The sequence below is a fragment of the Polistes canadensis genome, unplaced genomic scaffold (genome assembly GCF_001313835.1).
Source record: "Polistes canadensis isolate GaletaPanama2010 unplaced genomic scaffold, ASM131383v1 scaffold_293, whole genome shotgun sequence".
Taxonomy (NCBI): domain Eukaryota; kingdom Metazoa; phylum Arthropoda; class Insecta; order Hymenoptera; family Vespidae; genus Polistes; species Polistes canadensis.
This window is the reverse complement of record NW_014569840.1, coordinates 1-27862: the sequence shown is the minus strand read 5'-3', so window position 1 is coordinate 27862 and position 27862 is coordinate 1. Positions and strand designations below refer to the sequence as shown.

At 33.9% G+C, this 27862-nt stretch overlaps 3 protein-coding genes across 4 annotated transcripts; 2 read left to right on the top strand and 1 right to left on the bottom strand.

The window, feature by feature from the left end:
- The first annotated feature begins 270 nt into the window (after positions 1-270).
- Positions 271-7211, top strand: LOC106791261 (vesicular glutamate transporter 1). The gene is made up of 9 exons (XM_014756779.1): positions 271-395; positions 2078-2224; positions 2377-2603; positions 2683-2996; positions 3116-3290; positions 3401-3693; positions 3913-4293; positions 4430-4639; positions 4727-7211. The coding sequence occupies exons 2-9, from the start codon at positions 2151-2153 to the stop codon at positions 4988-4990; spliced, it is 1938 nt and encodes a 645-aa protein (XP_014612265.1). The 5' UTR covers positions 271-395; positions 2078-2150; the 3' UTR covers positions 4991-7211.
- A 5600-nt stretch (positions 7212-12811) lies between these two features.
- On the top strand, positions 12812-16711 carry LOC106791237 (pancreatic lipase-related protein 2-like). The gene is made up of 7 exons (XM_014756737.1): positions 12812-13184; positions 13867-13978; positions 14420-14568; positions 14658-14912; positions 15362-15553; positions 15700-15868; positions 15960-16711. Exons 1-7 carry the CDS (start codon positions 13118-13120, stop codon positions 16072-16074), a joined length of 1059 nt encoding a protein of 352 aa, XP_014612223.1. The 5' UTR covers positions 12812-13117; the 3' UTR covers positions 16075-16711.
- A 5108-nt stretch (positions 16712-21819) lies between these two features.
- Positions 21820-27113, bottom strand: LOC106791235 (synaptotagmin 1-like). Of its 2 annotated transcripts, none has more exons than XM_014756736.1 (10): positions 26703-27113; positions 24318-24466; positions 24083-24208; positions 23447-23592; positions 23266-23358; positions 22949-23143; positions 22687-22863; positions 22279-22530; positions 21977-22197; positions 21820-21834 (listed from the first exon to the last, which is right to left on the bottom strand). In XM_014756736.1, exons 2-9 carry the CDS (start codon positions 24460-24462, stop codon positions 22003-22005), a joined length of 1329 nt encoding a protein of 442 aa, XP_014612222.1. In that variant the 5' UTR covers positions 24463-24466; positions 26703-27113; the 3' UTR covers positions 21820-21834; positions 21977-22002. The 2 variants fall into 2 exon arrangements, with proteins under 2 accessions (XP_014612222.1, XP_014612221.1); XM_014756735.1 differs by having other exon boundaries at positions 23266-23364; positions 26703-27112.
- Positions 27114-27862: the final 749 nt, after the last annotated feature.

Below are 27862 nucleotides of genomic sequence, written 5' to 3'. Positions count from 1 at the left end.
TTGAGAGAGATGGGATGGAATAAGCTCCGCCTGCCGTGGCCACGAGTGGGGTCGATGGATAAAGCCGATTGGCCAGTGATATCGATGCGTCTAGCTTGGCACCCAATGGGAATGGCCGACCTCATCGAGATGCGCTGTTTCAAATCTATTCCTCGAGGACGACGACGACAACGACGAGGACGAGGACGAGGACGAGGACGACGAAGACGACGAAGACGACGGCGGCGTCGACGGTGGCAACGGTGGTGGTGGTGGTGGTTCTGGTGGTGGTTCTGGTGGTGGTGGTGGTGGTGGTGCTGGTGGTGGCGGAGTTAAGCAACGTCGACGACGTTCTTCGTCGCGTACCCCGCATCATCCTGCTCTCTACTCGCGCCCATATCTACTTTTCATTATTGGTGAGTTTCCCTTATACTTTTTTCTTCATTTTATAATCACATTTTTGTGCTTTATTTTTTCTATTACCTAACAGAAATGACAATAATACAGATTGACGATAGTGATTAGAAATCTTGTCTCTTTTACGTGTGTTAACGCGACAAGTGAAGAGTGGAGTTTATGATCGGTGGTGGGTGGTATCTCTAGTGACGTGTTTTTTCTTTAGTGATTTTATTATTGGCAGATTCTTTATTCTGAAAAAATATCATCGATCTTTATGTTTGCCCCCCCTAAGTTTTTATCCTTTTCTTTCAGTCATTATTATATACGGGGGTAAGTGAACATTTTGAGGTACTCTGTGATAATACTATTTCCAATGGAATTGAAGTTTTATATACCAAGATTGCAGGCCTAGGACAAGACAAATGTGTTCAATTTAGGAAAAATTAGACAAGCATCGGTTATCAATATATTAACTTTAAACAATAATACCGATGATCGAATCATTTTTTCCCCGATTGGTCTTTTCGATGAAAGCAAGAAGGGGTCACGAAAGAGAAATCGATAAAACCGATCAAAGAGAGAAGAAAAGACTCGATGAAGTAGTTATCGACATGGAGGATGCTTAGTGTCCATTTAAGAGTTGAGTCAGCGTTTCCCATCAACGTCGTTCCACCCTAATTCGTTAACACGTGCTGTGCATTTAATGCCTTTTGTTCGTCACGTGCCGTTTTAATATCCGATTGTCATTTTTTCGCGTTCCTTGCCTTTTATTTCATTTTTTATCTCTTCATCTTTTGGCGCACCCTTCTAATCATCTTTCTACCTTCGTTTCCAAGATCATTTCTCGATCATTGCGTCACGTGACTTTTTCCTTTCCCCACACACCCCCACCCCTCTCTCTCTTTCTTTTTTTTTTTACCTTTTGTCAAAAACAAGACTAGCTAGGCTCGATTTGAACAAAAAGTATCCATCGATTTGGAAGGCGCGCGAGCAACCAACCCTTTACGTAATTTATCACGTGGCAATCGATACTTTATTTCTCATACATATTTATTATATACGTACACATGTCAGTACGTATTGATATTTTATAATTTTTCAATGAAATCATCAAGATTGTTATTCTATACTTATGTTTGAAATTATTTTAAAACATAGAGATCAGATGAAAATAGGACAAACGGAGTTCTAAGAATTTAAGTGAGAAATACGAGAAACGTACGGTAGGGCTGTTTTCTATTTCTCTCTCTTTCTCTCTTTCTCTCTCTCTCTCTTTTATTCGGTCCCTTCAAGATAGAGATTCCCCCGAGAGTTCGGGGATTACGGATGGAGAGACTGCCACTCCAAATAAACACCCCTACACTCCCGTACTTTTCCACCCTTATATATTTCTCTACTATAATATCGATAGATAAAAGAGATTTAATAGGAATACGCATTAAACAGGATATAATCGTTGAAAGTCCTCTTTCCGATCTGTTTTCTTCGAGTAATTATAAAACTGTCGCGTTCGTTTAATTAATCAAATATTCTGATTTTTTCATTATTCGCGACGAGAGAATGCACGTGACGACAATAAATATATTTAAATGAAAAATATCTACGGGGAATCTCCCCGCGAGGATTTGTTCAGATTTTTATTCTGCGACAACTCGTCGTATCGCAAAAACAAATGATATGTGAATTGTGGCCACTGTAGGGTGGGACTGCCGTCAAATATAACACAACGCAACAACTGGAAATAATCCTGGAGCAAGGTCAATAATTGGAAAATGTCTGGATTCGCGGCGGCGGGTCTTGTGGCCTTCGATTCCTTCAAATCTAAAGCGTCGGAAAAATTTTCTGGGTAATGTCAAATAATGTTCCTTAAGAAAAATGAATGAAATTAATCTTACAGATAATGATTGTCTTCGATGTTTATTCTTTGGGGCATTGAAATATTTGTCGAAAGAAACAAGGTAGAATTCCTTTGAAATAATAAACAAAAAATATATATAGATATAGATTTAGAAGGAGCAATGCCGGCTATGAGGAATTCGAGATGCCTCCAGAGGCAAGCAAAGACAACAGAGGTTTCGAGGATGAGCGGGGATACAGCAGACAAGCGTCTTTCGATTCACTCCCAGAACCAGCAAGACCACCATTACGACATATCGATACTTATTGCAAACCGGAATGCCCCTGTCTGTCCAAGAGATACACCATTGCCGTACTGGCTTGTTTAGGTGAATTACTCATACATTTTCTCCCACGACAGAGAAAGCTGACAGAGGAAACTTACAGAGAAAAACGATTCGATTTCAGGATTCGTTATTTCATTTGGCATGAGGTGTAACATGGGAATGGCAAAATTGGTGATGAAAAATACGACCGAGGCAGGTGAACAGATCAAATTTAATTGGACGGTCGCAACGGAAAGTGCCATGGACTCGTCCTTCTTTTGGGGTTATCTCATAACACAAGTGCCGGGTGGATTTCTAGCGTCCCTCTACCCCGCCAATAGAATATTTGGCATGGCTATCGCGATATCTTCATTCTTGAATCTTCTCGTGCCTGGTGCTCTCAAAGTCGATCCGATCGTCGATATGATCGTTCAAGCTTTGAAAGGTTTCGTCGAGGTATGATTAATTCTTCCAACTCTCTCATTAACCTACGTGTATATACCTACTCTCTAAGCCTACATATTATTAATTAGATACTTAATAAACGTACTAGGATATTTTGATTTTGTTTTCAGGGTGTTACATATCCAGCCTGCCATGGTATTTGGAAATTCTGGGCGCCACCACTCGAAAGATCACGATTGGCTACCTTGGCATTTTGTGGATCGTACGCAGCGATGGTGATAGGAATGCCGCTTTCCGGTTTATTGAGTCATTGGTTCGGCTGGACTGCATCATTTTACTTTTATGGTATATTTTGTCATTATTTTGTCATTATTTTGTCATTATTTCGTTTGAATCCGAGATCAAGTTAGCAACTTCAACTATTTCTAGGTAAAACAAGAATGTTCATATTTTAGGTATCGCCGGTTTAATTTGGTACTGTTTCTGGCTTTGGTTAGCTTTTGAGAAACCATCGAAGCATCCTTCGATTTCTACGAAAGAGCTTCGGTATATCGAGGATTCGTTAGGTCAAGGACAAACCACAGCACCGATACCTACTTTTTCAACGACGCCATGGAAAAAATTTTTCACATCGATGCCGGTCCACGCGATAATCGTCGCTAACTTTTGCCGATCCTGGAACTTTTATCTCTTGGTCCTTTTTCAAGCACGCTTCATACACGAGGCCTTCAATATCCCGCTCGTCGAAGTACCTACGAGTTATTATTAACGCTTCTTCTCAAAGTTAACAATTTCAATATTAATTCGCTCGCTTTTATTTCGAGAGAATCTTTGCGCTTATTTCATTACAAAGAGCTTACTTTATACTAACTATTGTATATCTTGTATTTGCGAATTTCTTTTCTTTCTTTTCTTTCTTTCGAACAAACGAACAAATAAACTAATGTAAGATATTATTTTCCATCAGACTGGCATGGTCGGTTCAATCCCGCATTTGATGATGACAGTTATCGTTCCGTGCGGAGGTTTATTGGCGGATTATCTTCGTAGACGTGGCATCATGTCAACGACCAACGTCAGAAAACTATTTAATTGCGGTGGATTTGGTATGGAGGCGATTTTTTTTCTGGTTGTCGCTAATGCAACCATGCACAAGAATGGCACAGCGGCGAACTTTGCTCTTATTTTCGGTGTCGCCTGCAGTGGCTTTGCCATTTCGGGCTTCAACGTTAATCATTTAGATATCGCACCGAAATATGCGAGCATTCTGATGGGAATGTCTAACGGTATCGGAACGATAGCTGGCCTTCTGGTACCATTTTTCGTCGATAACATTACGAAAAATAAGGTTAGTACAAAATTTCATATGTGCACCACGATTACAAATCAAATCCGGGTGGGGGGGGGGGGAAGATTTTCGGTTCGAGTTTCGGTTCATTAAAGTAAAACGTTCAATTCATTCCTAAAAATAATAAACGTTTTAGGCTGCCGAAGAATGGAGAAACGTCTTTATCATTGCCGCCTGCGTTCACTTTTTTGGGGTAATCTTTTACGCCATATTTTGTTCCGGAGAACTGCAACCCTGGGCCGATTCTACGGCCGAAGAACAGAAAACTTGGAATCCAATGAATGAACTTAGTCAGACAAAACCGCCAATACCACCGCCGCCGGCAACAATGCAGTCCGAATTTATTGTGAGTTATTCATTATTTAATATTAACATTAAGTTTAATTATACTTGCGCTTAATGGCATTATATATATATACACACGTTAATTCAGAAACAACCGTCCCTCGGAAATGGCACAAACCCAGCCATTACCGATGATTGGAACGATTATTCTCAATCGTCGATTACTGCCGATCATACGTACGGTCAACAACAAGAGAAGACACCTGTTATAAGTTACGGATCGACGGAAACAAATAGTAACAATCCCTTCCACTCGACGAATCCCTTTGCCACTGATTTAAACACGACTTTGGTCCAGCCACCGGTTAGAGACGATTACGCGCACGACGTTACTCAGAATCAATGGAATTGAAAGATTTATTCGCGTGAGTCGCCATTTCCTGACTAAAGAAAAAAGAAATAGGAAAGAATGGGAGTATAGTTTGAAAGTCCCAAAATTTATTCTACTCATTTATCGTTCACTGCATAATTCTTTCATAATCGCAAACGCGAATCTTATGTTAGATGAAAAAATTACTGTAACTAATATTTTTTTTTTCTTAATTATTAAGAAGTTGTGGTATACCTAAAGGGATAGGATACAGAAAACGTCGATGTTCTTTAAACAAAAACAAACAAAAAAAAGTCTTTGCGTGCGAATAGATTCAAATTTGACCATTTTATAATCAGAATGAAACTTCTTACAAGTATTTCGCTATTGCGAATACAAAAAGAAATAATTTATTAAAGTAACTGTTCGTGGGGGGGGGGAGTGTAGGGGACGGAGGGGGAGGGCAAGACAATATTATTGAAACTTTATTTAGTTTAGGAAGAATTTTGCGAAGAGTTTAAGCTGAATTTAAACTCAAGCTTAACGGGTAAGAAATATCGTTTTAATGATAAAAAGAAAGTAAGAAAAGAGAAGTAAATATCTCTTTTCGTTAACAATTATTAATGTTATCTACGTATAGGCAAACGCTTTGATATCAAAGCGAAGACAATAAGAATCTTTTTGCCGACAATAAGCTGATTTTACGACAATAATTAATAAAAAAAATATACCCTTATAGGTGTGTATGCATTAGTGATCGATTGATTGATTGATTCATTGATTACGCGAAAAAGACAAATACATAGATATATCTAATTCGGCGAAATTTGCAGGAAAAAAAAAAGCAAAAACCAAAACAAAAAAAAGAAAGTCGAAATTTTTGTCAACAGTTGCGACTAATGAGACGCAATCGTTGAAACCTTTTAGGTATTTATTCATTTTTCTCTCTATCTCTATCTCTCTTTATAAACCGACGAATGAAAATAATCGTCGTCACGTGATGGTAGAATAAATAGCAATAAATAAGAGAAAGATTCATTTTTTCATCGATATGGATATTAATTAAAACAAAAGAATCTTCTCGTCTATAATCACGCGAGAAAGTTCTCAACGCGTGTATAAAAAAGTTCGAATGAAAGAAAGTATCCGCAAGAAAGTGATAATAATATTGAAAGTAATAGCGTTATAGTAAGATTAAAAACGCAATCAAAGTACTATTTAAATTCAGATTAATATATGAAAAAAGAAATAATAAAAATTAACAAAGTGAAACGATGAAAGTAAATTAATTGAAAGTAAATTAATTGAAAGTAAAAACCGATAATGTTTAATTGTGAAATTAAGAAAAATATGTTATACATTATACATGGTTTAGATGTATTTCTATTATCTATTGATATTATATATATATATATATATATATGGATATATACATGTTTCCTTCTACGTATATAGATATACACGAGATCATAATTATAAATGTATATACGCAGGGTGTTTCCTAAGTACCTGTAATGAATTACTCGCGTAATTTTCAAAATGTAACGTTCATTCACTCTCCCAAGAGAAACAAACAAATATTTTCTTTTAATCATTTTATTTAACAACATTTTCTTATATAATTCATGTTGCAATTTTCAATTAGTATCAACATTTGTATTCCTTCTCCCCTTTTTCTTAAAATAACATAACTTGTATCGCGCCATCCGAATTTACTGCAAGTGTATTATAAAGATACATGTATATACACTTACACGCATAATTAACGTATATACGTATACCCAGCACTGTTAAGATCGTATTTGATCACAAATTAGGAATGAATAAGAATAAGTAATAGATTATGTGGATATAAAAAGAAAAGGATCATCTATTTGCATCGTTTCGCGGGGCGAATCGTAATAATTCACAATATACATATACATATATACATATATACATAAACGTATACATATACACATAGAAATACATGTGTGTTGATAAATAAGGAAAAGCGGGAGGTGTGTAAAATATCGAACAGCCTCCTTTTCGTTGCTCGAAAATCTAAAAAAAATTAGTCAATTTATGCGAGACCTTTTTAAGATGACACTTGTCTATATAGATATCCTATGTAAATCCAATGAGATGATAAATTCATATATATACACATACATACGCAGGACACACAACAACAAACACATAATATATACACGTATATGCATTGTTATTATTATTGTTATTATAATTATTATTATTATTAATTGTTCATAAGTCGTATTGGTAAAAAAAAAAAAAAAAGATTATAAACGAGGGAGTTTATAGAGACAAATAGGCGTCGTTAACAATTGTAATAATTATATCCCAAATGGGAGTAATATACATACGTATGAGCGGGTGGTAATACTCGTGTTAGAAAATCGTGTTAATTAAAATTAACCGGAGCTTTATATGACAAACGTTGCATAACCGGGATTAATGTCCTCTGATTTTACACTTTCGTTAGAATTTTGTTTTAACGCGTATGATACTGTTTTATATATTTATCCACTTTTTTCAAATGTTTTTTGTCGTAGAGATTAGAAAGATTTATAATTCGTTTTAAATCTCGTTTAAATTTAAAAGTCAAATGTGGTAGAAACATATATGTATGTTGTTAGGTATTTATATATCGGAAAATATCTCTCTCTCTCTCTCTCTCTCTCTCTCTCTCTCTTCCTCTTCCTCTCTCTCTCTCTTTTTCCAGAGAGGGAGGAGAGAGGAAAAAAGCAAATGTAGAATATGTTTGATATATATATCCGACTAATTGTGGTCGATGTAATAATTAATATCTGTATGAGATTTGCAATGTGTCGACAATAATGACGAATTTTCTAGTAATACGTTACACATGTTAATGAACAGAACAACACTTTGAGAATAGATTAGGATTTATTGTGGGATATTTGTTATTGCTACTTAGGACAATATACCGGGGCATCGGGGAAAAAAGCGAAAAAGTAAAAATGCGGTTACGACTACTCGAATCGTTCGTTTCCTGCATCTATTAAATCTTTAAGTGTTAAATTAAGTCGTCAATTTAATTTGATCAAAAACATACGTTATTTTTCGAAAAACGATTGAATGATTTTAATGAAATATTTCTATTTAATGTTATACACACATATATACGTTTGATAACTATATCAAATTATTCTACATATATATATATATATATATGTGGGGATATCATTCGCGCGTTAAATATACACTTATATAGATATACATATATATACAAACATATATGTATATGCATATCTCGCTTGGATATGACATTTTTCGATGATAGAGAGACTGTGCTGATAATATTACAATAGGAGCCACGATTACGTCGTCCCCTTTTCTCTGACAATAATATTCAATATAATATAATGCTAGATATATCTTTTCTTTTGAGATTTTTTATTCGAAAGAAAATTTGTATCAAATATCAGCTGACAATGCGATACGTTTTCCTTCCCAACACGAGATTCGCTGCTAGCTATTGTTTCATGTTAACAAATTGGTTTTGTAATTGCAAATATGTAGATGATATCGTAATCGTGGCAAGAGAAAAATTTCAGTAACATTATTTCGTTAAGAGTTGTACTATATGTAATATTCACCATTAATACATTGGAGTAGTAACCGGCCTAAAGTTTAACACGCGGTTTCATCTTTGATGAAACATGGGGCGATAGTAATGGGGATTGAGATTGAGGAAAAAAAATATAATGAATTCATTCTATAATGTAACATTGATTGTAAGAATTATTATAGGAAATATCTAGGATAAGTTCTAATGCTGTTCGAACAATAATACTGATGCATTAATATATGCATACAAATAAGTACATAGAGATAATACAAATATAGCTCGAAAAATGATAGTCAAAATGATGACGATGATAATAATTAAACGTGACAATATATTTACATTTATTATATACTATATATATTATAAATACAGAGTGTACCGATGCAGAATTCGCAATACGCTAAACTTGCAAATAATTGTTTTGCAATAATTGTATGCTTTACGAGCTTCATCGTAAACCCGACACAAGTAGGAAAGCATTTCAAATAAATTCAAATATAAATTCAAATAGAATAATAAATGTTTATTCAAAAGAGAGATACGCGTATATTTTATAAAAAGAATATGTTTCATTATATTTAATTAGAGATAAATATATAATTGTAATATACATAAGAGAGTTGACGTTAATTCATTAATTTTTTATTTTTCTGCCCTACTGTCATCGATACACTCGGTAGAAAACGCTTTATAATAATTAGCTTTACATAAACATAAGTACCTACGTATACATGATATAATAATTGTATGTACGTATATAAAAATCAATTTTTGACATATAATTCTACATATGTTATGTGTACATCACTTTGAAATCAGTAGCAAAAAAAGAGAGTGCAATAGATATTATTTTCATCTTGTGTCACGTATAAGATTGCGAACTGAGAGATTGGAAATTGATTTACATCAGATATACGATAAGTAATCAAATTAAATGGAAAATGACAGAATTTTAGTGTGAAATAAAAAAAAGAGAAATGAAATGAAAATATGGTTATATAAGTGATAAAGATCGAAGACAAAGCTAATAATATTGTCGATACTTATCAAAAATATTCAATAATAATAATAATGATGATGATGATGATGATGATAATGATAGTAATAAAATTAGTTATAGGAAGATGATAATAATTATTATACTCGTATGCCATTGTCGAAAAAGCAGGTTGCACAAGCGTTTATCTAACGATAAGTACATATAGCTGAATTTGATTATTGTTGTTATTATTATTATTATTATTACTATAATAGACAATAACGTGGACAAAATTTAAGTGCAAATAAAAGTAATACATTTTAACGACAATAAAATGACAAATGGAAAATAATTCTCTTTCGTCGTGCGATCGTCTTCTCACATTGATAAATGTTATCTTTCTTGATATATGCACATATATATGTTTATATATATGTTTATAATTCAATTGATGCTTCTTGAAAAGAACAAAATTTCTCGAGCTTTCCTGATCATCCTTTTTTCTATCTACTTTTTCTCTCCTTCCATGTTATTTCACGTACGTACATATGTATGTATATATGATGTATGTAGTTTAGGGTGAAATTTTCTGTATCTTAAAAATTCTTTTACGTTTTATTTTCACGTTTTTGTCTACCACGAATTAGACGATCGCACGCGACGAGATAGATAAGCGTATTAATTGTGATGAAATGATTATAATTGATGGCTTTCGATAGTTTGCAGTTAGTAATATGTAGTATGTATATATATATATATGTATGTATTAATTTTGTTGACGTTTTCACACGTATAACCAAAATTCTTTTGTCTGACACTGTTATTCGTCTGAACACGACACCCAAGATGGGCTTTCCGGACGGCATAGCGTTAAATTTCGGTTGATTACGAAGTAAGAAGAAAATAAAATAAAGATAAACATGCATATGTATGTAAATTCTAATAAAAAGACGTATAGATTCATGAGGAAACGTAACGCAACGCAACGCAACGCAAACGCAAACGCACACGTATATAGATAACAGTCACGATCTCTCATTGTTATGTCGTATTTCTGTTTTTTCGTGAAAGTTTAAAATTATAAGCCTCCGCGCTAGAAGCAACGAGTCTCGTCAGAAAAAAAAAAGAGAGAGAGAGAGAGAGAGAGAGCGTTTTGCATCACGCGAACCGTTTTGTCATTTCGTTTGCTTCCTGTACCGAGAAGTACTACCTAGACCGTTTCCTATGAGATTTAAACGTTGCGTTGGGTACGAATGTTCCATTCCACTCGATGATAATGTTGTATATTCGCTTGTCAGTCTGTAGCTTCTGCCATATTTTTGTATTAAATCAACATCTCGAGACAAGATTCATTTTATAATAATGAAATAATAAGAAATTTTCAATTCAATATGGAGAAATTATAATACGTCAAATATGTATATGTATAGACACAAATTTCATTTCAATTAGTAAACGAAGAAGACCGAAAAAGGTGCTTCCTATTTAATCTTTATCTACCAATGCATCTAAAATAATGCATTAACTCGTTCTAAAGAGGTTACTTAAATCTGTGTCTGTGTTTTTAAATCGATCCTAGATTCATTCTAATGTCATTAATAGCATCATTTACTTCTATTATTTCTGCGTTCCATTTAATGACAAAATCTTCAATTTTTCTCGGACAATAAATATCTCTATGTATAAATTGTTATTTAATAATACATTTAATACATTTCAATTGTTTATTATGTAGAAAGACACTTGAAGTTAGGCTAAAAAGTAGATCTTTAGCTGTTACGTTCTTAAACATTCGCAAAATTTATTCGATCGATTACTTCTGGTTAGAACCCTCCGGTACCATCTGGTTTGTTAATAATTATTATATCGACGATTATTGACAATTAAATGGATGCCGTTCTTTTTCAAATTTCTTAAGTATTCAGTTCGATAATGTTAACCCTAGAACAACTAACTGGGGTAGATATCTATACATATATATATATACTCCAAGTAAGCTTAAATTAAATGAAGATTTGATCGTTTTTCAGTACTCTTTCATTTATTAAAATCGATTTTTCAACGATTAAACTTTAGTAAAATTCAATTTGCTCTTCACCATTCTCTTTGGTATGAAAAAAAACACCGAAAAATTCATATACTTAAAAGTCTGATTATTGTTATCAGAACAGTTTTTAGGATTAGAAAAGCTTGGGGTAAATATATACCCCAGTTTGTAGTTTGAAGATTATACAAAAATAAGTTTAAAATAGTTCTAGGGTTAAAACGATGTCACGAGATTTGTTGATACAAATATTTTGTCATTTAGACAGCCGAAGATTGATAAATTCCTTTTACTTTAATTCGTTATTGCATGTCGCCATGCAAAATCATCGACGGATGTATTTACAATGCATAAATATGTAGTACGTAGCACGTAGAGATTTACGATGAACACGAGAGAGAAGATGATTAATTCTTATATATATATATATATATCTTCTTATGTATATGAATGTACGCATGTATTTGTGTGTGTGTGCGCGTGTGTGTGTGGATGCGTGCGCTCGTATGTATGTGTATATGTAAGTATACTTATGTACGTTCTACGATTCAACGTTCTAATTAGAAAAAAAAAAGAAAAGAAAAAAGAAAAGAACGTAAGAACGTTCGAGTAATCCACCAAGTTCGAAATAATAAAGAACATTTTTGCGTTTAAATTTCTCGTACGACGTTTTAAGGAGATCCCCCATTCGTTTTCTACATAGCTTCCTCTTCCTGTTCCTCTTTCCCTTTTTTAGTTGCCATTGTGGAAACGTGAAAAAAAAAAAAGTATTACATACTAATGCATATTTATGATAGTTGGTAGAAAAAGTTCAGAATTAAGGATTATTTAATTGAACGCGCGTTAAAAATAATAAATGCTAAAGGGGATACTTCACATTTTTTCGCTTCATTGAATAATACTGAAATATGACTTAAATAGAGTTTGAATAGAATTGTGATACACCAAGAAAGATTAGCCAAAAAATAGCAATTTTATTGAAATGAAAACGATCTCGTTATACGTTATTATAATTCTTATTGTTTCTCAACAATCGTCTATAAAATAAAGATTGACTCGATTGATTATTATTGTTTTGAAAACAATTGAAATGTATAATATATTTGAAATAAATTCGACTTAAAAATCGTTTAATTAAAATTGGAACAACAGGATGGATTTTTTTTGCAACGGGACGGAAGAGTACAAGAGTAAAAGAGTAAAAGAGGAGTAGGGGAAAGTGAAGTTCTCCACGTGTTTGCCGGTGGAACGCGAGCTCATTCGAGTTCGTTCCTCTGTAAGTTCCTCATTGCAGTGCTTTCGGCCACTCGGAGGCCCAGCACGCATGTTTCTTACATTTTCATCACGCATTCATCTCTCTTTCACACACAACAAAAGTTCTTGTACTTTCTAATATTTATTTTTCCCCCATATCCTTCCTTTTTCATTATCACCGAACGTGCTAGCTTAGTTTAACATTTTGCAAAAGCATTTTGTTCTTACATCTTAATAGTGTTTCGATCTTCTACGTGCCTGAATGCAATATTACGAATACGAATCAGAGGAGTGTGGGATATGGCGATCAATTTCGAGATATATCTTTTTTTTCTCGTCATCATCTGCTCAATCTTTGACCATCAACGTGAGTAAAATCAGACACTATTCATTAATTTAACTGACAACGAATGAATATACATATCTCGTTCGAGATCGATGTCAGAAACATTTTCACCAAACGGACGGACGGACAGACCATTATTATTCCTCTCAAGTTGAACGCACATTAAAAAACGCCAAAGTGAAAACTAATTTGTAAAATCGATTATTCGTGTTAACGAGTAAAACGTGAAAATTTCTCTTTTTATAAAAATGAACTTGAAAAAGATATTATATAATAATGTTATTACATTTGAATTGGGGCATTAATAGGGTAATATTTGTTAAATTTGGTTATAGCATCTTGGAATAAAACTTGGAAAATAAAACGTATGATAAAATTTAGGTTAAAAACATCTTGCAACTTGCATAATTAATTGGGATAAAAATCTTGTAAAGAAAGTAAAAAGTGGTCGATCGTAATCGCGACGGCTCGACCTTCACCCACTTGCCTCGTTTCTCTTTTTCTTTTTCATCTAACGTAATGTTAATGCAACGATCCGAGATAATCATGAAAACTATTCAAGAACGATGTAATAGTAATAGTATTAATAATAGATATGCTGTTTATTGGATATGTATTCTAACTCGTCCTTTGGATCGATCTATTATTCATGTAACGCGGATTCATGCTCTCTATCTTTTTATTTTTTTCATTTCATTCGCAGATAACGTAAGCGCACAGAATAAAACCCTGAAGGATCTCTTCAACAGTACATCGTGCGCTAAGCCACCATTCGAGTGTCCACATCCTCAAATTGAATTTTATTTGTACACGAGGTAAACTTGTTCACAACCGTTTACGCGATCAAGATTTTTCCGCGTCTTTTGAATTATTTTCTAGAGGGACCTCTTTTTTATTATACTACAATCTAATAATAATAAGCTTATATATTTTATGTACGAACGTTGCAAACGTTATTTTTTTATAACTATAAAGGAACTTTTAGTACACATACTGAAAGCCTCGAGATAAAAGATACTTCTACTCTCGGATATAAAGAGACTTTCCTTTTCAAGATCACGACCATTTCTCATCTCTCGTATCGAAAGTGGTGTGTCCTCATTTCGTTGCATACCTTTCTCTCCGACGTTTATGCATGTAGATACGAATGGGAGATTTACCATTGAGTAATATATACCTGTCTCAAATACCTTGACTATAATGAACTTTTTCACATGTATAATCGTAAATCAATTTATCGGAAAAAAAATTTGCAGAGACACGCAAAAAAATCCTTTACTCTTGGACGTCCGAAGCTTCGACTCGCTCTACTATTCCAGATTCAACAAATCAAATCCAACGAAAATCATTATTCACGGCTTTGGTGGCGGTAGAAACTTGGCACCTAGTACGGATTTAAGACGTGGTAAATAATTCATATCTTGTTGGAAAAAAAAAACAAAAAAAAAAGAAGAGGAATATGTGTATGAATTTAATGAAATTCTTCATTTCTAGCATATTTCAGTCGAGGCAATTACAATATCGTTATTGTCGATTACGGCACGTTGGTACGCGAGCCTTGTCTCTCTCAGATACAATGGGGACCGGATTTTTGTTCGCGATGTATCGCGCAATTGGTTAGGTACTTGAGGGATCATCCTCGAGGCACAAGGGTGGACAATATTCATGTTCTTGGATATAGCGTTGGTGCTCATATCGCTGGACTGATAGCCAATTATTTGCCTGAGGATAAACTCGGCAGAATAACGGGTAAATTTTCAACTTAATTTCGACCTACTTTCGATCCACTTTCGATTTATTATCGATTATTTATTACTACGTTTTTCATTTGCATATTTTTTTGCACTCCTCCGTTTATTAAGCGTTTATAGTATTACGAATATTTCTGTTAATTTTGTTCTATACACTTACGTTTCACTTTCGGTCATTTTCTGGAAATTACTTTCGAAAAAAAGAGAAAGAGAGATTGATTCACTGGAGCTTTCCTATTTGTTGGTATAAACGCGACAGCCAGCGTCAACTTTCACTGGGACTTTAATCTAGCACACTATTGTGTCGCATCATTCATTTATTCGAGAAAGTCTCATTACTAAATGATAACTTATTTAATCTGTTTGATCAGAAGTTTCGGACTCGGGGGACAAAAAAGTAATCAAAGTTGAAATTGTTTGTACTTTTGGATTTTCGATTCGATATAGGCCTAGACCCGACGATATTTTTCTACATGAACGGCAATCGTTCGATGGATTTAGACGAGACAGATGCCCATTTCGTCGACGTTATACATACCGGCGCGGGAATTTTAGGCCAATGGGGGCCGAACGGGCACGCGGATTTTTATGTCAATGGCGGATCGAGCCAACCCGGATGCGCGACCTCTTCTCTACTCCGTGAGTACGATCGCCAAACTTATTTTTCTTAATTCGCATAAAGTAATGTACAATGAATAATAATAATAATGATAATTATATCTTGAATTCTAAGGACAAGTTTTCCTTTCAATTATTTATTCAATCTAAGTTTTTCCTTCTTATAGAAACTCTCTCTTGCGACCACACCAAAGTAACGCCTTATTACATAGAATCGATCACGACGAAAAAAGGATTTTGGGCAGCACCCTGCGGCAATCTTTTCTCTTATCTGATCGGCTGGTGCAATCCACCGTTGGAGAACTACATTCTCATGGGAGAGGACGCCCCACATACGTTAGTTCATATTATATTGAAATACATTGATTAAATTCTCGATGAATAATTTATTATTATTTTGTTTCATCGATTGTGCATTCATATAAAGAGCACGAGGCATCTTCTATCTGTCAACAAACGCACACAGACCGTACGCCCGAGGACTTCCCGTAAAAAAGCAGCAACAGATAAATCGGAGGCGATCGTCTTACCGCCAGTATTAAGCTTGCTTAAGCAACTCATCAATATAATTATAGAATAACGATCAATTTATTAATTATTTCAAAGAGACTTAATGACATCTTTTATTCATGCATACTAAATTGATCGATCATGATTTTCATTCATTTTTCGACGTTTAGCAAGTAAGTAGAAAGAAAAATTATGCACGTAATCCGCGAGCCAACACTTTTATGTTGCTTAGTTTCATTATTTTTCTATTATTATTTTTCTGCGAAATGAACAATACGAATAAAATTTATCCTCATTTCTTTTTTTTACGCCTCACCAACCAACGAATACGAATTATTGCAACATTATGAAAGCCATATGAATATGTACTTATGTATTATCTAAACGACAAAGGTATTAATTTCGTTTATCTATAAGTAAGGGTATACGATTAAGCAACTTGACAAATTTACACATGTATGTATGTAAATATATATGTATGTGGGTGCTGGGAGTTTATTGGATTTCTCATAAAAAAAATTCACTTACCGTCTTATATGTCATTGTTTCTCGTTACCAGAGAACTTTTGCTCATATGATTTTATGTTAACAACAATATTTATTATATAATAATTAAGGACATAATAATAACTTCTATGGATTTACATTGTCGCGCTAAACCTTAATATGTATGTATAATATGCAATGGAATGATTACAAGTTCCCGATACAATCATCGTATCAAGCTTACTCCGTTTACGGGTTTCTTCTCTCCTCTCCACCCTCTTTTTATCTTTTCTCCTATCCGCCCTCTCACCGTCTTTACATTTCTTTTTTTTTTCTTTTTTTTTTTTTCAAGATTTTATTTTCACGAGATAATCATATATATATATATATATATATATATATATATATATATAAACGAGTTTCAACAATTTCTCTCTCTCACACACGCACACACACTCTTTCTCCTTCATTCTCTCACTCTCTCCCTTTTTCTCGCTCTACTTCGAGGAAGATATATATTTATATATAAGTTTTTTTTTTTTTTTGAGGTTATACTTCTTTTGTTTCTTTTCAAACGAAACGCTTCATAAAGAGATGCATGTCGCCACAGGATCACCATTTTATCTTCTTTCCTTTTATTATTATTATTATTATTATTAATATTATTATTATTATTATTGTTTTATTCCTTAAACGAATATGAGAAGGCGTTTAAAAGTCTACGTTGAAAAAGAAGAGAAGTTGAATCGTGTGGACAAAAATATCAAACATAGTTTCCTTAAAAGCAGGCAAACTTGTTATTTCAGTATAATAGTTTTTTTTTTTTTTTCACACTTGAGATGATCATTCGTTTAATTTAGATATTATGCAACAAGAAAACAAGCATCCTCATATCTTAAATGTAAATAACCACTGTCCTGAAAACTAATCACAAAATCAACAAACTTCACCTGCAATGCGTACTCCTCCTTCTTTTTATTCGTTTCTTTTATCTCACGGCTATAATTAGAGATATTGAAAGATTAGAATTCGCGTCAGGTGAACGGTGACATCGAAGGGTTGTGATAACGGAACGAACCATGCAATTAACAAAGAATGCGTCTAAAATTATTTTGAAAAGGAAGGAAAAACAAACGGGCTGCTGTTCATTGCATAACTAATACGTATGTCCGCGCCGTCGTTGTGAATTATAGGGGTTAACAGGTGCGTACGCTTTTATTTAAAATCGCTTTTCTCTTTTCCTTTAATTTCATATCCGACATATTACGTCGCGTATTACTAAAAAGTAATACGCACGCACGCACGCGGAAAAACCGCAATTGTGAAATTTTCTCGTGTGAGAGAGAGAGAGAGTGAAAGAGAGAGAGAGAGAGAGAGAGAGATTTTCGAAATAAAAGGGAAAGGCTGTAATGAAGATAATAATAAACTGTCACCGCGTGTGAGCCACAACTTCCGACCTACGTATACTGCACACACACTATGCTTATCGTAATTTCGAATATTACCAAAATCTAGCTTTTAAATATGTGTCAAACGTCTATGTTTCTATGCATGTATGTACGTATATATGCGTATTCGTGCAATTAAGGATCTATCAACTCGATATCCAAAGCTTATAGTAACATACTATTGCATATTATTGTTGTTGTTGTTGTTGTTATTGTTCAACTCTCTCGTACAATTGATACAAATAAAGATTAATTAAAAGAAAACATGAATTAAAACGAAGAAGAAGAAGAAGAAGAAGAAGAAATAATGGACTCTCCGAGGGAACTATTTTGTAGATCTTTTTGATATAAAATATCAATCGATGTCATCGTTCAACTCACGGACACTATTCTAACGTTGTTAAAATTACGCGAATTCGTCTTTAAAGAATTTGTTTGTTTTTTTTTTTTCATTTAGGTACAATGCTTCACAGTTAATAAGAACGAGTACTTTTTAATTTGATACGCACTAGCGAGATAATTGGTCCTTAATGAAAAATTAGATAGAACCAAACAACGGTTTTCACTTATGTTCAATTTGTTAATAAGGGGGCGGGGGGGTGGCGGCTGCAGCAGCGGAGGAGTAGCGAATTTCAATTTTGTTCTTCTATTCTCTTATTTTCTCTTTTTACATTTCTTTAATTCGTTTTTTATTCTTCCATTTTAATTCCTCTCCTCTTCCGTAATATTTTATTACGATATCGTTTTAAGACGGATATTAACAGCGATACGAGATTCTACCATAATAATTCGTAAAATATTTTCAATTATTCTCTTAAATTTTTTATAGGATATAGGTTATATTTCCCCGTCTCTCTCTCTCTCCCCCTCGCGTTCTCTTTTTTATCCAATTTTTGTCCGCATCAGGGTTGCGTCAGGGAGTCTCCACTAGTTTTTGTTTTCAAGTTTTCTCAATTATTTGACAATTGCATTCGCCCTTTTATCATCCTCGTTGCTTTCACGTCCCCGATTTAAGGGATCGAGATCATTTACGTATGACATATAGGCCCGTTTCTTATAATTTCTTGCTTTTTTTTTTTTTTTGTAAAACAATAACAACAATATCTGCAGTTGTAAACTTGTAGTATTTATATATATATATATATATATATATATATGTGCGTAATATACACACGTATGTACGTATACGTATGCGCGCCCATGATCGCGTGTACGTTTATACAACACATAGAAACGATTTACGCTCTTTTTTTTTTCTTTTTTTATCTGTAATTAATTATTTCCACATTCGTTCGCGATATACCGTTTGACATAGAAATAATAGAGAATCGTAAACGTTATCGCATATGAGTACCGCGTATGTATGAGTAAGCGAGCAAGTGAGCGAGCGCGTGTGCTACTTATATTTATGTATATCTATTACATATATATGTAGATATGTAATATAAAGGGTGTACTAGATGAGTAGGACAACCGGCTGATGCATGAGAATGATGATGCATTTGAGGTACCGTTTCCGAAAAAATCGTCTTTGAAAATGTCTCTTATTTGTTATAAAGATTTGTCTTTGTTTACTACGCTTTCGTATACAATTGCCATTTACTACGTTTTATCTTCGAGCATACAATGAACATACACATTTCTCTTACGTTTAGTGTATCGTCGCCATCTAGATAAAAAGATAATACGGCGGACGGAGCTAAAGATTTTCAAATACGATATTTTTTTTGTCAAAACGGAAACTCAAATGAGAAAAGGTAATTTTCTAGGGGAGAGAATCTCGATCGCATTTTATTCTCTTTGTCGTAAGTATTTATAGGATTGATGACGAATCTATAATGAACAATGAAACTTTTCGAGTTTAAATGGCTTTTACGAAGAAAACTTCTTTTAACAAGCTTGCTCAATTGTAATATAAGAAGAAGAAGAAGAAGAAGAAGAAGAAGAAGTGAGACAAACAAACGATCACAAAGGTTTTTTTCCCTTTGTCGAGCAAGCTTATTGTTAGACCGAGCACGGATGAAAATTTATTACATTCTTCTGAAATATACAAGCGTGGAAAAGAATAAAGAACGAACAGTCGACCATTGTTAGACGCGAGCGAATAAAGATTAAATTATTAGAGCACACGCGAACTTTCCCATTATTCATTAGGATACCTTCAATTTGTGAGAAAATTGTTAATAAATTTTTGTTTACACTGATTCTTATACATATAAAATCACACCCCACTCGGTTGTACCCACTCATTAGAGGAAACACCCTATAAGTACATATAGTACGATTATATGCGTATGTACATATATATGCGTCGTTATGTTTTTTTTATTACCAATTTTGGAAGAGAAATTTATCAAAGCAGACTCGTCGTCTTCGCTAGAGAACAATTTTTGACAAATATATATATATCATATGTTGTACTGCAATACTTATGTTCCTCCGATTTGAACGTCATCTCTTTATGTCATATTTTATACTTTTCTTTTTCTCAATTATTTTCTTTTAACATCTTTTTCTCACGATCGAAAGTTTTGTTTTTTTTTTTTGTAATTATCCCTTTTCACTTATCTTTGTTCATGCTCATAGGCGTCGAGAGGTCGACGGAAGCTTCGTTGGTTATCCTTCTAAATATGTATTATTTTCTATATTTCCTCTCTTGATTCATGTCTTTCTCTTTCTCTCTCTATTTCTTTCTTTCGCTCGTTTGATCATTCGCACATTAGCATTTCCTCTTTCTTTCTTTTTTTTTTCTTTTTTTTTTTTTTTACACGAAAAACACAAGTACCTTGTGATTATTTAACTTAATTACTTTACTCGCACTTATATGCACGTAAGCTTATTACGTCTTGTCTTTTTTTCTTCTTATTACATTTGACCATTTACTTATACTCCTTTTAGAAGAAATGTTAATACATTGGCTATGTGACGTGCACGCCATTTTTAACACACGTGCTGTACGTACATATGCGTGTATATGCAATGACTTCTTCTGTGTTTTCAGTGTTATATTATCTCACAATCGGTTCAACAAATTTTAACACGAACAATATCGATTACTTTACAAAGTGTCTCTCATCAAATCTGCGCTGGAACGTCGAAGGAAACCATGAGAATTTTTTTATACTTATGTGGATAATGTTTTTCTCTTATTATCTTTCTTATTTTAATTTTATAAAGAATTCTATTCTGGGAGGATAACTTGATAATATATATGTATGTATGTATGTGTATTATGTGGTATGCGCGGCGCGTGTATACATACATATGTATATATTATGCATATTTACGTGCGTTAGTGTATGTATATATATATACGTATATACACTTACGAAATATGTAGGTACTCTTATATTGCGAATTATTTTCTTTTTCTTTTTATTTTGTGATACACGTTTCTCATAGATTTCAAGAGAATTCGTTTGTATATTCATTCGAGAAATTATTATTCAAATGTGTTTTACATCTACATAAAGAAGTAAAAGTATATATATATATATATGTATGTATATATGCATGTATATATACAAGACACTACACTGCATGAGAACATATTGTTAATTCTAAATCTTTGGTGGTATTCATTGTTATTTAGTTTAATCATAGATCGTTTAATATCTGCTAATTGTAAGTTTTGTTTTCTTAATTCCTATCTTTTTCTGCCCGTCTATCTGCTGTTCATTTTCTTCTCTCTCTCTCTCTCTCTGTCTCTCTCTGTCTCTCTCTCTCTCTATATATATATATATATATATATAGATTTCTGTGTGTGTGTTCATTTGTTCACGTAAATTTTCTCTCTCTTTCTCTCACTTTCACATATTGTTGTTTCGTTTTACTGTTTCTTTCTCGTGCGATATATTCCTGCAAAGAAAGGTTATTGAATCAGTATATCGAAATAAAGTGATCTACGTAACATTTGTGCAAATCATTACGAGCATCGTTTATAATATTATATATTGCACATATCTTGAGTCTATCTAGGATAAACTACGATGGGCATTACCTCGATTAAATATTCATTCAACTAATTTAATCCTTCCTGTCTCCGTTCTCGGGTTCCTTGAGTGTGTGCCATTGAGCTATTGGACGCCTTGGAGATGCCAGCATGTCCGACCAATGTCTCAATTCAGTTCCACTCGCGTTGTATCCCAATACAACCTTGCCAATTGGTTCCGAAGTACCAATGCGATCATAGTCTACCACTGTCACGACCAATTGCACTTTCTGTAAAATACACGAACATATGATATGATGTATTTCTTTGATTTAATCTCTCTACAAGTAAGTAAATCATATATTTCTTACTTGGATCTGCTCGAATGGTACTTCAAAGGTGAACGATTCGTTGTAATAAGGATTAAGAGTGCACTTCTTGATGGACGTCTTTTTTTTCTTAAGTCTTTTACCATTTTGCATGAGTGCAATCTTGACGTAAGGGTCCGAGAGACCACCGACGTCCATCTTTTTAAGATTCTTAGCTTCGAGGATGACCACCGTGAGTTTACCAGCCGTTGGGACATATCTCAGGGAGAAACAAATATCGCCCAATTTGTTATCCTGCAATGAAATATATTTGTTTCTTTTAAACCATTACACGACCCTGATCTCTCGTTTCTATCTTTTGTCCAATAAAAAGGAAGAAATGAACATAGATATACGCGTGTATCTTATGCATTCTGATGTTAGATTAATGTTGATTTTCATCTGACCCACCTGACCACCCTCTCCTTCGACGCTTTGCAATTCTCGCCATTCCTCGATGGTCTGTGCGAGATCGACCTGACACAATGGTACCTTCACCTCACCGATTTGATCGTGCTTAGAAAATCTGTCAAAGTCAAAAATCGCGAATACTAAAGTTTTATTCATTGCCTCCGCGTAGGGTACATTCTGTAACGATATAAATAAGAAGACAAATAGACAATCATCGATGATAGGTGTGATACTAAATGAATCGAATTTAAATGAGACAGACCTTAAAGACGAACGTTTCTTCGAAGACAGGGCTCAGCGTCTTTCTGTGGACCTTCGTCTCGAATTTCTTTTTCTTATCGGGCAACAAGTATACCTTTACGTAAGGATCAGAAGTACCACCCATGTCTAAAGCTGGCAATTCTTCGGCCTGTATCACCGTCACTGCCAAACTATTTGAATTGAAGTCATACTCGAGCTGAAAATTCAATACTTAGAAGTCGTTTACGATGAATTATATACATATATATATATTCTTTAACAATTTGGTCTTTTGCTAAAAGAATTTGTTCGTATCTTCGATTCTATTTCCTTCTTCACCTTGTATTGAAGCTTTCCGAGCTTGACTTCGCTCTGTTTGCTTTCAGCTTCGTCTGGTTCTTCCGCGTTATCCGTGAGTTCTTCCATATCAGGCTGTACCTAAGGACATCGAAATGGATTCCACGTGTGTAGAATTTTATTTCTAATATCTACTAATAAACACGGTACACCGAATACGTACCTTATCCTTATACGTGCTTCCAAGTAACTGAACTGATTTTAAATCTACCGCTCCTTTTAGGCCCTTCTTACCATCCTTGGAACGTCTTTTGCGACAACATCTTCTTATACAGCAGAAACAAATCCCGAGGACGACTACGCCGACAGCTGAGTAACGAATACGCCATTAGAAAGGAATCATTCAATTATGTAGATTGATAGGTATTTATTTGGCAGGCAAGAAGGCAGAATTGTGTCAGGGTTGTTTCAGGGATAAGTGCATATATAAGGATGGGGGGTGGCCCACGAAGAAAGTGATTCTCCCCTTTCGAATAATAAAAGTAAAGAAAAAGAAAAACAATGGTGAATGGAAATGCATGAAATTGAATTGTAACAAGGGACGGATGGATGGATGGACGGATGGATGGATGTTCATATGCACGTACATATGCTGATACATTTGTTTTTATCTTTTTATACAATACTTTTACTCGCAAAAGCTCAAGTCGAACTATTATATATATTATGTCATTTTCATCAAGACTACGTCATCGAGATTTTTCTTTCTTTCTTTTTTTTTTTCAAAAATGAAAAAAACACAATGCGCTTTTCATATCCCATAGAGAGAAACAATAGAAATTGAAAGATTCGTGCGTACCTATTAAAATCGCGACTAAACCCCACGTTGGTATTCCCATTTCTTCGGCCAGATCTTTCGACAACGTTCCGAGTTGATCCTTCAGATTTTTCATCGTACTTTCCGTAGTGACTTCCGACTCGGTTTCTGAAAAAATATATATAAAAAAAACCGAGAAAAAAAAAAATGTGTTAATATAATGCGCGCGTAGAAATAATCCAAATAATAGAATTGGATGTATTCTTAAGGAACTAACCGCTTCTTGCTGCCTCCTCGGTACTGGTCATGGACTTCATTGTCAATTGCGGAAGGTTCGATGTTTCCTCTTGCGTTTCGACATTTCCTGAAGTAGTTGTTGCGGGTGCCACTTCCGATGACGCTTCCCTCTTAAAAGGTGGCATTATTCTGTACGATTTCAAAGCGTCCATTAACAAATGCCATTTTGTGTTTTATCGCTTACGATTTATATTTTTTTTTCTAACGGAGAGACTTTTCAAAGGAGAGACAAGAGAATACACATGTTCTCCAAATGAAATCGATCCAAAATGACTGACTGACTATAAAAACAATTCCCCAACGGGTAAACGAGTATAAATTTTAAAATTTTGTGTTTTAAGAGTGATTATTCAAATATTCGAATACGACAGGGAATATTTATTGTGCTGAATAAATTTTCCCATTTAGTTAGTAGGTCCAATTGGTTTTTTCTCCTTTCGAATCATTTTTCCCCTAATCCAGCAGGAGGACATTATCCAAGATGAGATTAAATCAAAGCTAATGTTGCAATGTTGTTTCTGTTAAGTTTTCGTACGTGCTTTAGGCAAGCAATAGCAGAATCTTACGTGTGCCATGTAACACGTATGTAAAATCGATAGAGATGCCTTTCAATAGGATTATTTAACCGCCTTGTAAACTTGTTCATAATGCTCTGAACCGCCATGAACGATAGCAAAGGTTATCCTATACACGTTTGTGATTTTTTTCTACTACCTACTACCTACCCTTAATATCTAGAAAATATTCATTGTAAATATTGAGTTTATATATAGAACATTTCTAACACCAACATTCCCGTTTTCACAGCATCCGTAATCAAATTTATGCGCATCAAATGCATTTTCATAATTACTTTGAAATTTCTCTCATTTTTCAATTGAAAATAATTTGTCTTTACACTTTGTTAAATATATTTTTCAAGTTATTTTAAAAATACATTTTCTGATTGATCTGTTTTCAAATAAAAACGTTACAATGATATTCGAATCAGATTTGTGTGAACTAACCAGAGTCCATCCCAGTATTATGTACATTTATGTTCGTAGGTATGTATGTGGCTACGTTTGTATTCGTCATGAGTGTACATACTTGGAGGAAGGTAAATCGATACCAAGCGGATAGTTATAGACTCGGGCGGTCCAGTAATATTATCACCGTACATTATTAAATGTTTTCAAAGGTTTTTTGCAAGTAGCTGAATTAACGGTGAACTCGCGTTTAATTTGACAACTTTTTGAAGAAAACGGGAGTTATGATAACTCGACAAGAAAATGAGAGTTATGATAACTCATATATTAAACAAAAATGATTAAAAAATATATTAGTTGGTTAATCAGAGCTAAAAAAGTTTACAAATTGATTTATACAGAAAAGAACGTTCATGTTATCGTCTAATGGTTATTATGCAAGCAAACAAACCGTGTAAAACTAATTGTAAACACTGTCATTTAAATCATGTTGCCTGCCCAGCTGAAAAATTATAATATGATAGTTGGAAAAAAATGATTCGACACTCTATATATTTTCTCGTTCATCAATTTGGTTTAACCAACTATCAGCCCTCTCTCTCTCTCTCTCTCTCTATCTCTTCTCCCTTTAGAAGATAATAATTATTCTTTAATATTATCGTAGTTTTATCCAAATCCTTTTCTCAAGGACGTCTCTGCCACGATCTTTACGATCCAACGCCCTTCCAACATGAATGAATATTCCACCCCCTCCCTACTCTTTTAAAAAGAAACGTTCAGAGAAGATCTTTAATAAGATCTTTAACAAGATTTTTTAAGATTTACATAACTTATATTAAAAAAACATATTATACTCTCTTTAATTCGATTATAAAATAAAAATACATTGCATATATTTGACGAAATAATCTAACGATGCGCGGGAGTAACATTAATGGAAGCCTTTCAAAATTTCAGACGCGACTTGGAAATGAATACAGAAAACTGGACAAGAAAATAAAAAAAAGATAATAGAAAGGAGTGATTTTAAGTGTTCTTCTCAGAATACACAGATTTAGACAGAGAGAGAGAGATATAATTGATCGAATTTTGCGTATATAAAGCGAATAGAAATCGGTTCTCGAATTTAGGTCGAAAAATCACGGTAAGCTGGGAGTAAGGAGAAGAGAAAGAGAGAGGGAGGGAAAGAGAGATATCGATTCCAGGGAGCGTGGCGTATCACCATTTCGATAGCCGCTTGCTTATACGAATAACCGATATACAAAAAGATATAATATATATATATATACACACATATATATACACATAGATATATTTATTAATTCCTTTATTTAAAAAAACTCAGGACATTTAAATAAAGATAAAGAAAGATCAAAAAGAAATAAAACAGTACTCACAAAATTGAATGAATTCCTTATTTAACGTCGTCAGTTTTTCGGCGAGTGCGTTGTGTTGTCCGCCAAGACAAAAATCAAGCACACCGTTGTTCTATCGTCCGGTGGAAAATAACAGACAATGTTAAAAAGAATTGAATCTATGGGATCGATTGTTCTTTACTCGATTGTATTATTTCTCCTTGTAGATCGAGAAAGAAGGACAAAACTATAGACGGTGATGCTGAAGTATAAGGAAATTGATAACTCGACACAATTATTATCGTTTCGCGATTAGAGACACATCCTTCTCGTCCACCTCGTCTTTGTCGTCGAACGCCCTTGCGACGATGGTAGAACGGTGGAAAATCTATCCGTAACACGGCTCTTCTACAAAGGAGGTAGAACGCTAGTGCGCCTGACCGATGGCAAATGCGAACATGGCCGAACCCCCGTACAACGAAATCGATAAAACACGTTAGGTTTTCCTGCGTTTTGCGCGATACCGAAAGAGGAGAGAGAAAGAGAGAGAGAGAGAGAGGGAGAGGGAGAGAGAGAGAGAGAGAAAAGAAACTTCAAGAGAGGGATGATAACGCAACACCCCTGCGCTTGCGAAATGGGAGAGACGACGGTACGCGCCCCCGTAGTTGAATATTTTTCCAAGTAAGAAGACTCGGGCTTTCTTTTAATGTTATTTCTTTTATCTATTTGTATTTTTTTCTACCAATTTTTCGCATTCTTTAGGTGATTTTATACACATATTGAATTTCTATTCTTTCCTAAACTTCTTATATTCATTTCTTTATAAATATCTCATTACTTTATTTCCTTCAAAATCTATCTATATATGTGTGTGTGTATATATATATTTATATATCTATACTTCCTACATATCTCCAATTGATTTTTATAGTTCCTTTTCTTGCGCGATAGTCACCAGAATTATCTTAAAATAGATTCACTATCTAAAGTTAGTTCAAAGCTCTACTATTGGTCGATGATAATATCTTGGAGAGACAAAGGAGTCGAGAAAATGAATTACGACGATTTATTATTATTATAATTATGTCAACGATCATTTGGATTAAATTTAATGATCTAAAAATTATATAAATAACAAACACTCTATTTGAATATAAATTAAAAAGTTGCATCTATTAGCGACCATCTTGAAAAAAATATTT

Excerpts from the sequence above, each read along its gene's own strand:
- LOC106791237 (XM_014756737.1), top strand. The coding sequence starts at position 13,118 with ATGGCGATCAATTTCGAGATATATCTTTTTTTTCTCGTCATCATCTGC. Across the intron at positions 13,185-13,866 it reads CTCAATCTTTGACCATCAAC|ATAACGTAAGCGCACAGAAT; the intron begins GTGAGTAAAATC and ends TTTCATTCGCAG. Across the intron at positions 15,554-15,699 it reads CGCGACCTCTTCTCTACTCC|AAACTCTCTCTTGCGACCAC; the intron begins GTGAGTACGATC and ends TCCTTCTTATAG.
- LOC106791261 (XM_014756779.1), top strand. The coding sequence starts at position 2,151 with ATGTCTGGATTCGCGGCGGCGGGTCTTGTGGCCTTCGATTCCTTCAAA. Across the intron at positions 2,604-2,682 it reads TGCCGTACTGGCTTGTTTAG|GATTCGTTATTTCATTTGGC; the intron begins GTGAATTACTCA and ends ATTCGATTTCAG. Across the intron at positions 3,291-3,400 it reads TGCATCATTTTACTTTTATG|GTATCGCCGGTTTAATTTGG; the intron begins GTATATTTTGTC and ends TTCATATTTTAG.
- LOC106791235 (XM_014756735.1), bottom strand. The coding sequence starts at position 24,462 with ATGCCACCTTTTAAGAGGGAAGCGTCATCGGAAGTGGCACCCGCAACA. Across the intron at positions 23,144-23,265 it reads TCGGAAAGCTTCAATACAAG|CTCGAGTATGACTTCAATTC; the intron begins GTGAAGAAGGAA and ends TTGAATTTTCAG. Across the intron at positions 22,531-22,686 it reads TCGAAGGAGAGGGTGGTCAG|GATAACAAATTGGGCGATAT; the intron begins GTGGGTCAGATG and ends ATTTCATTGCAG.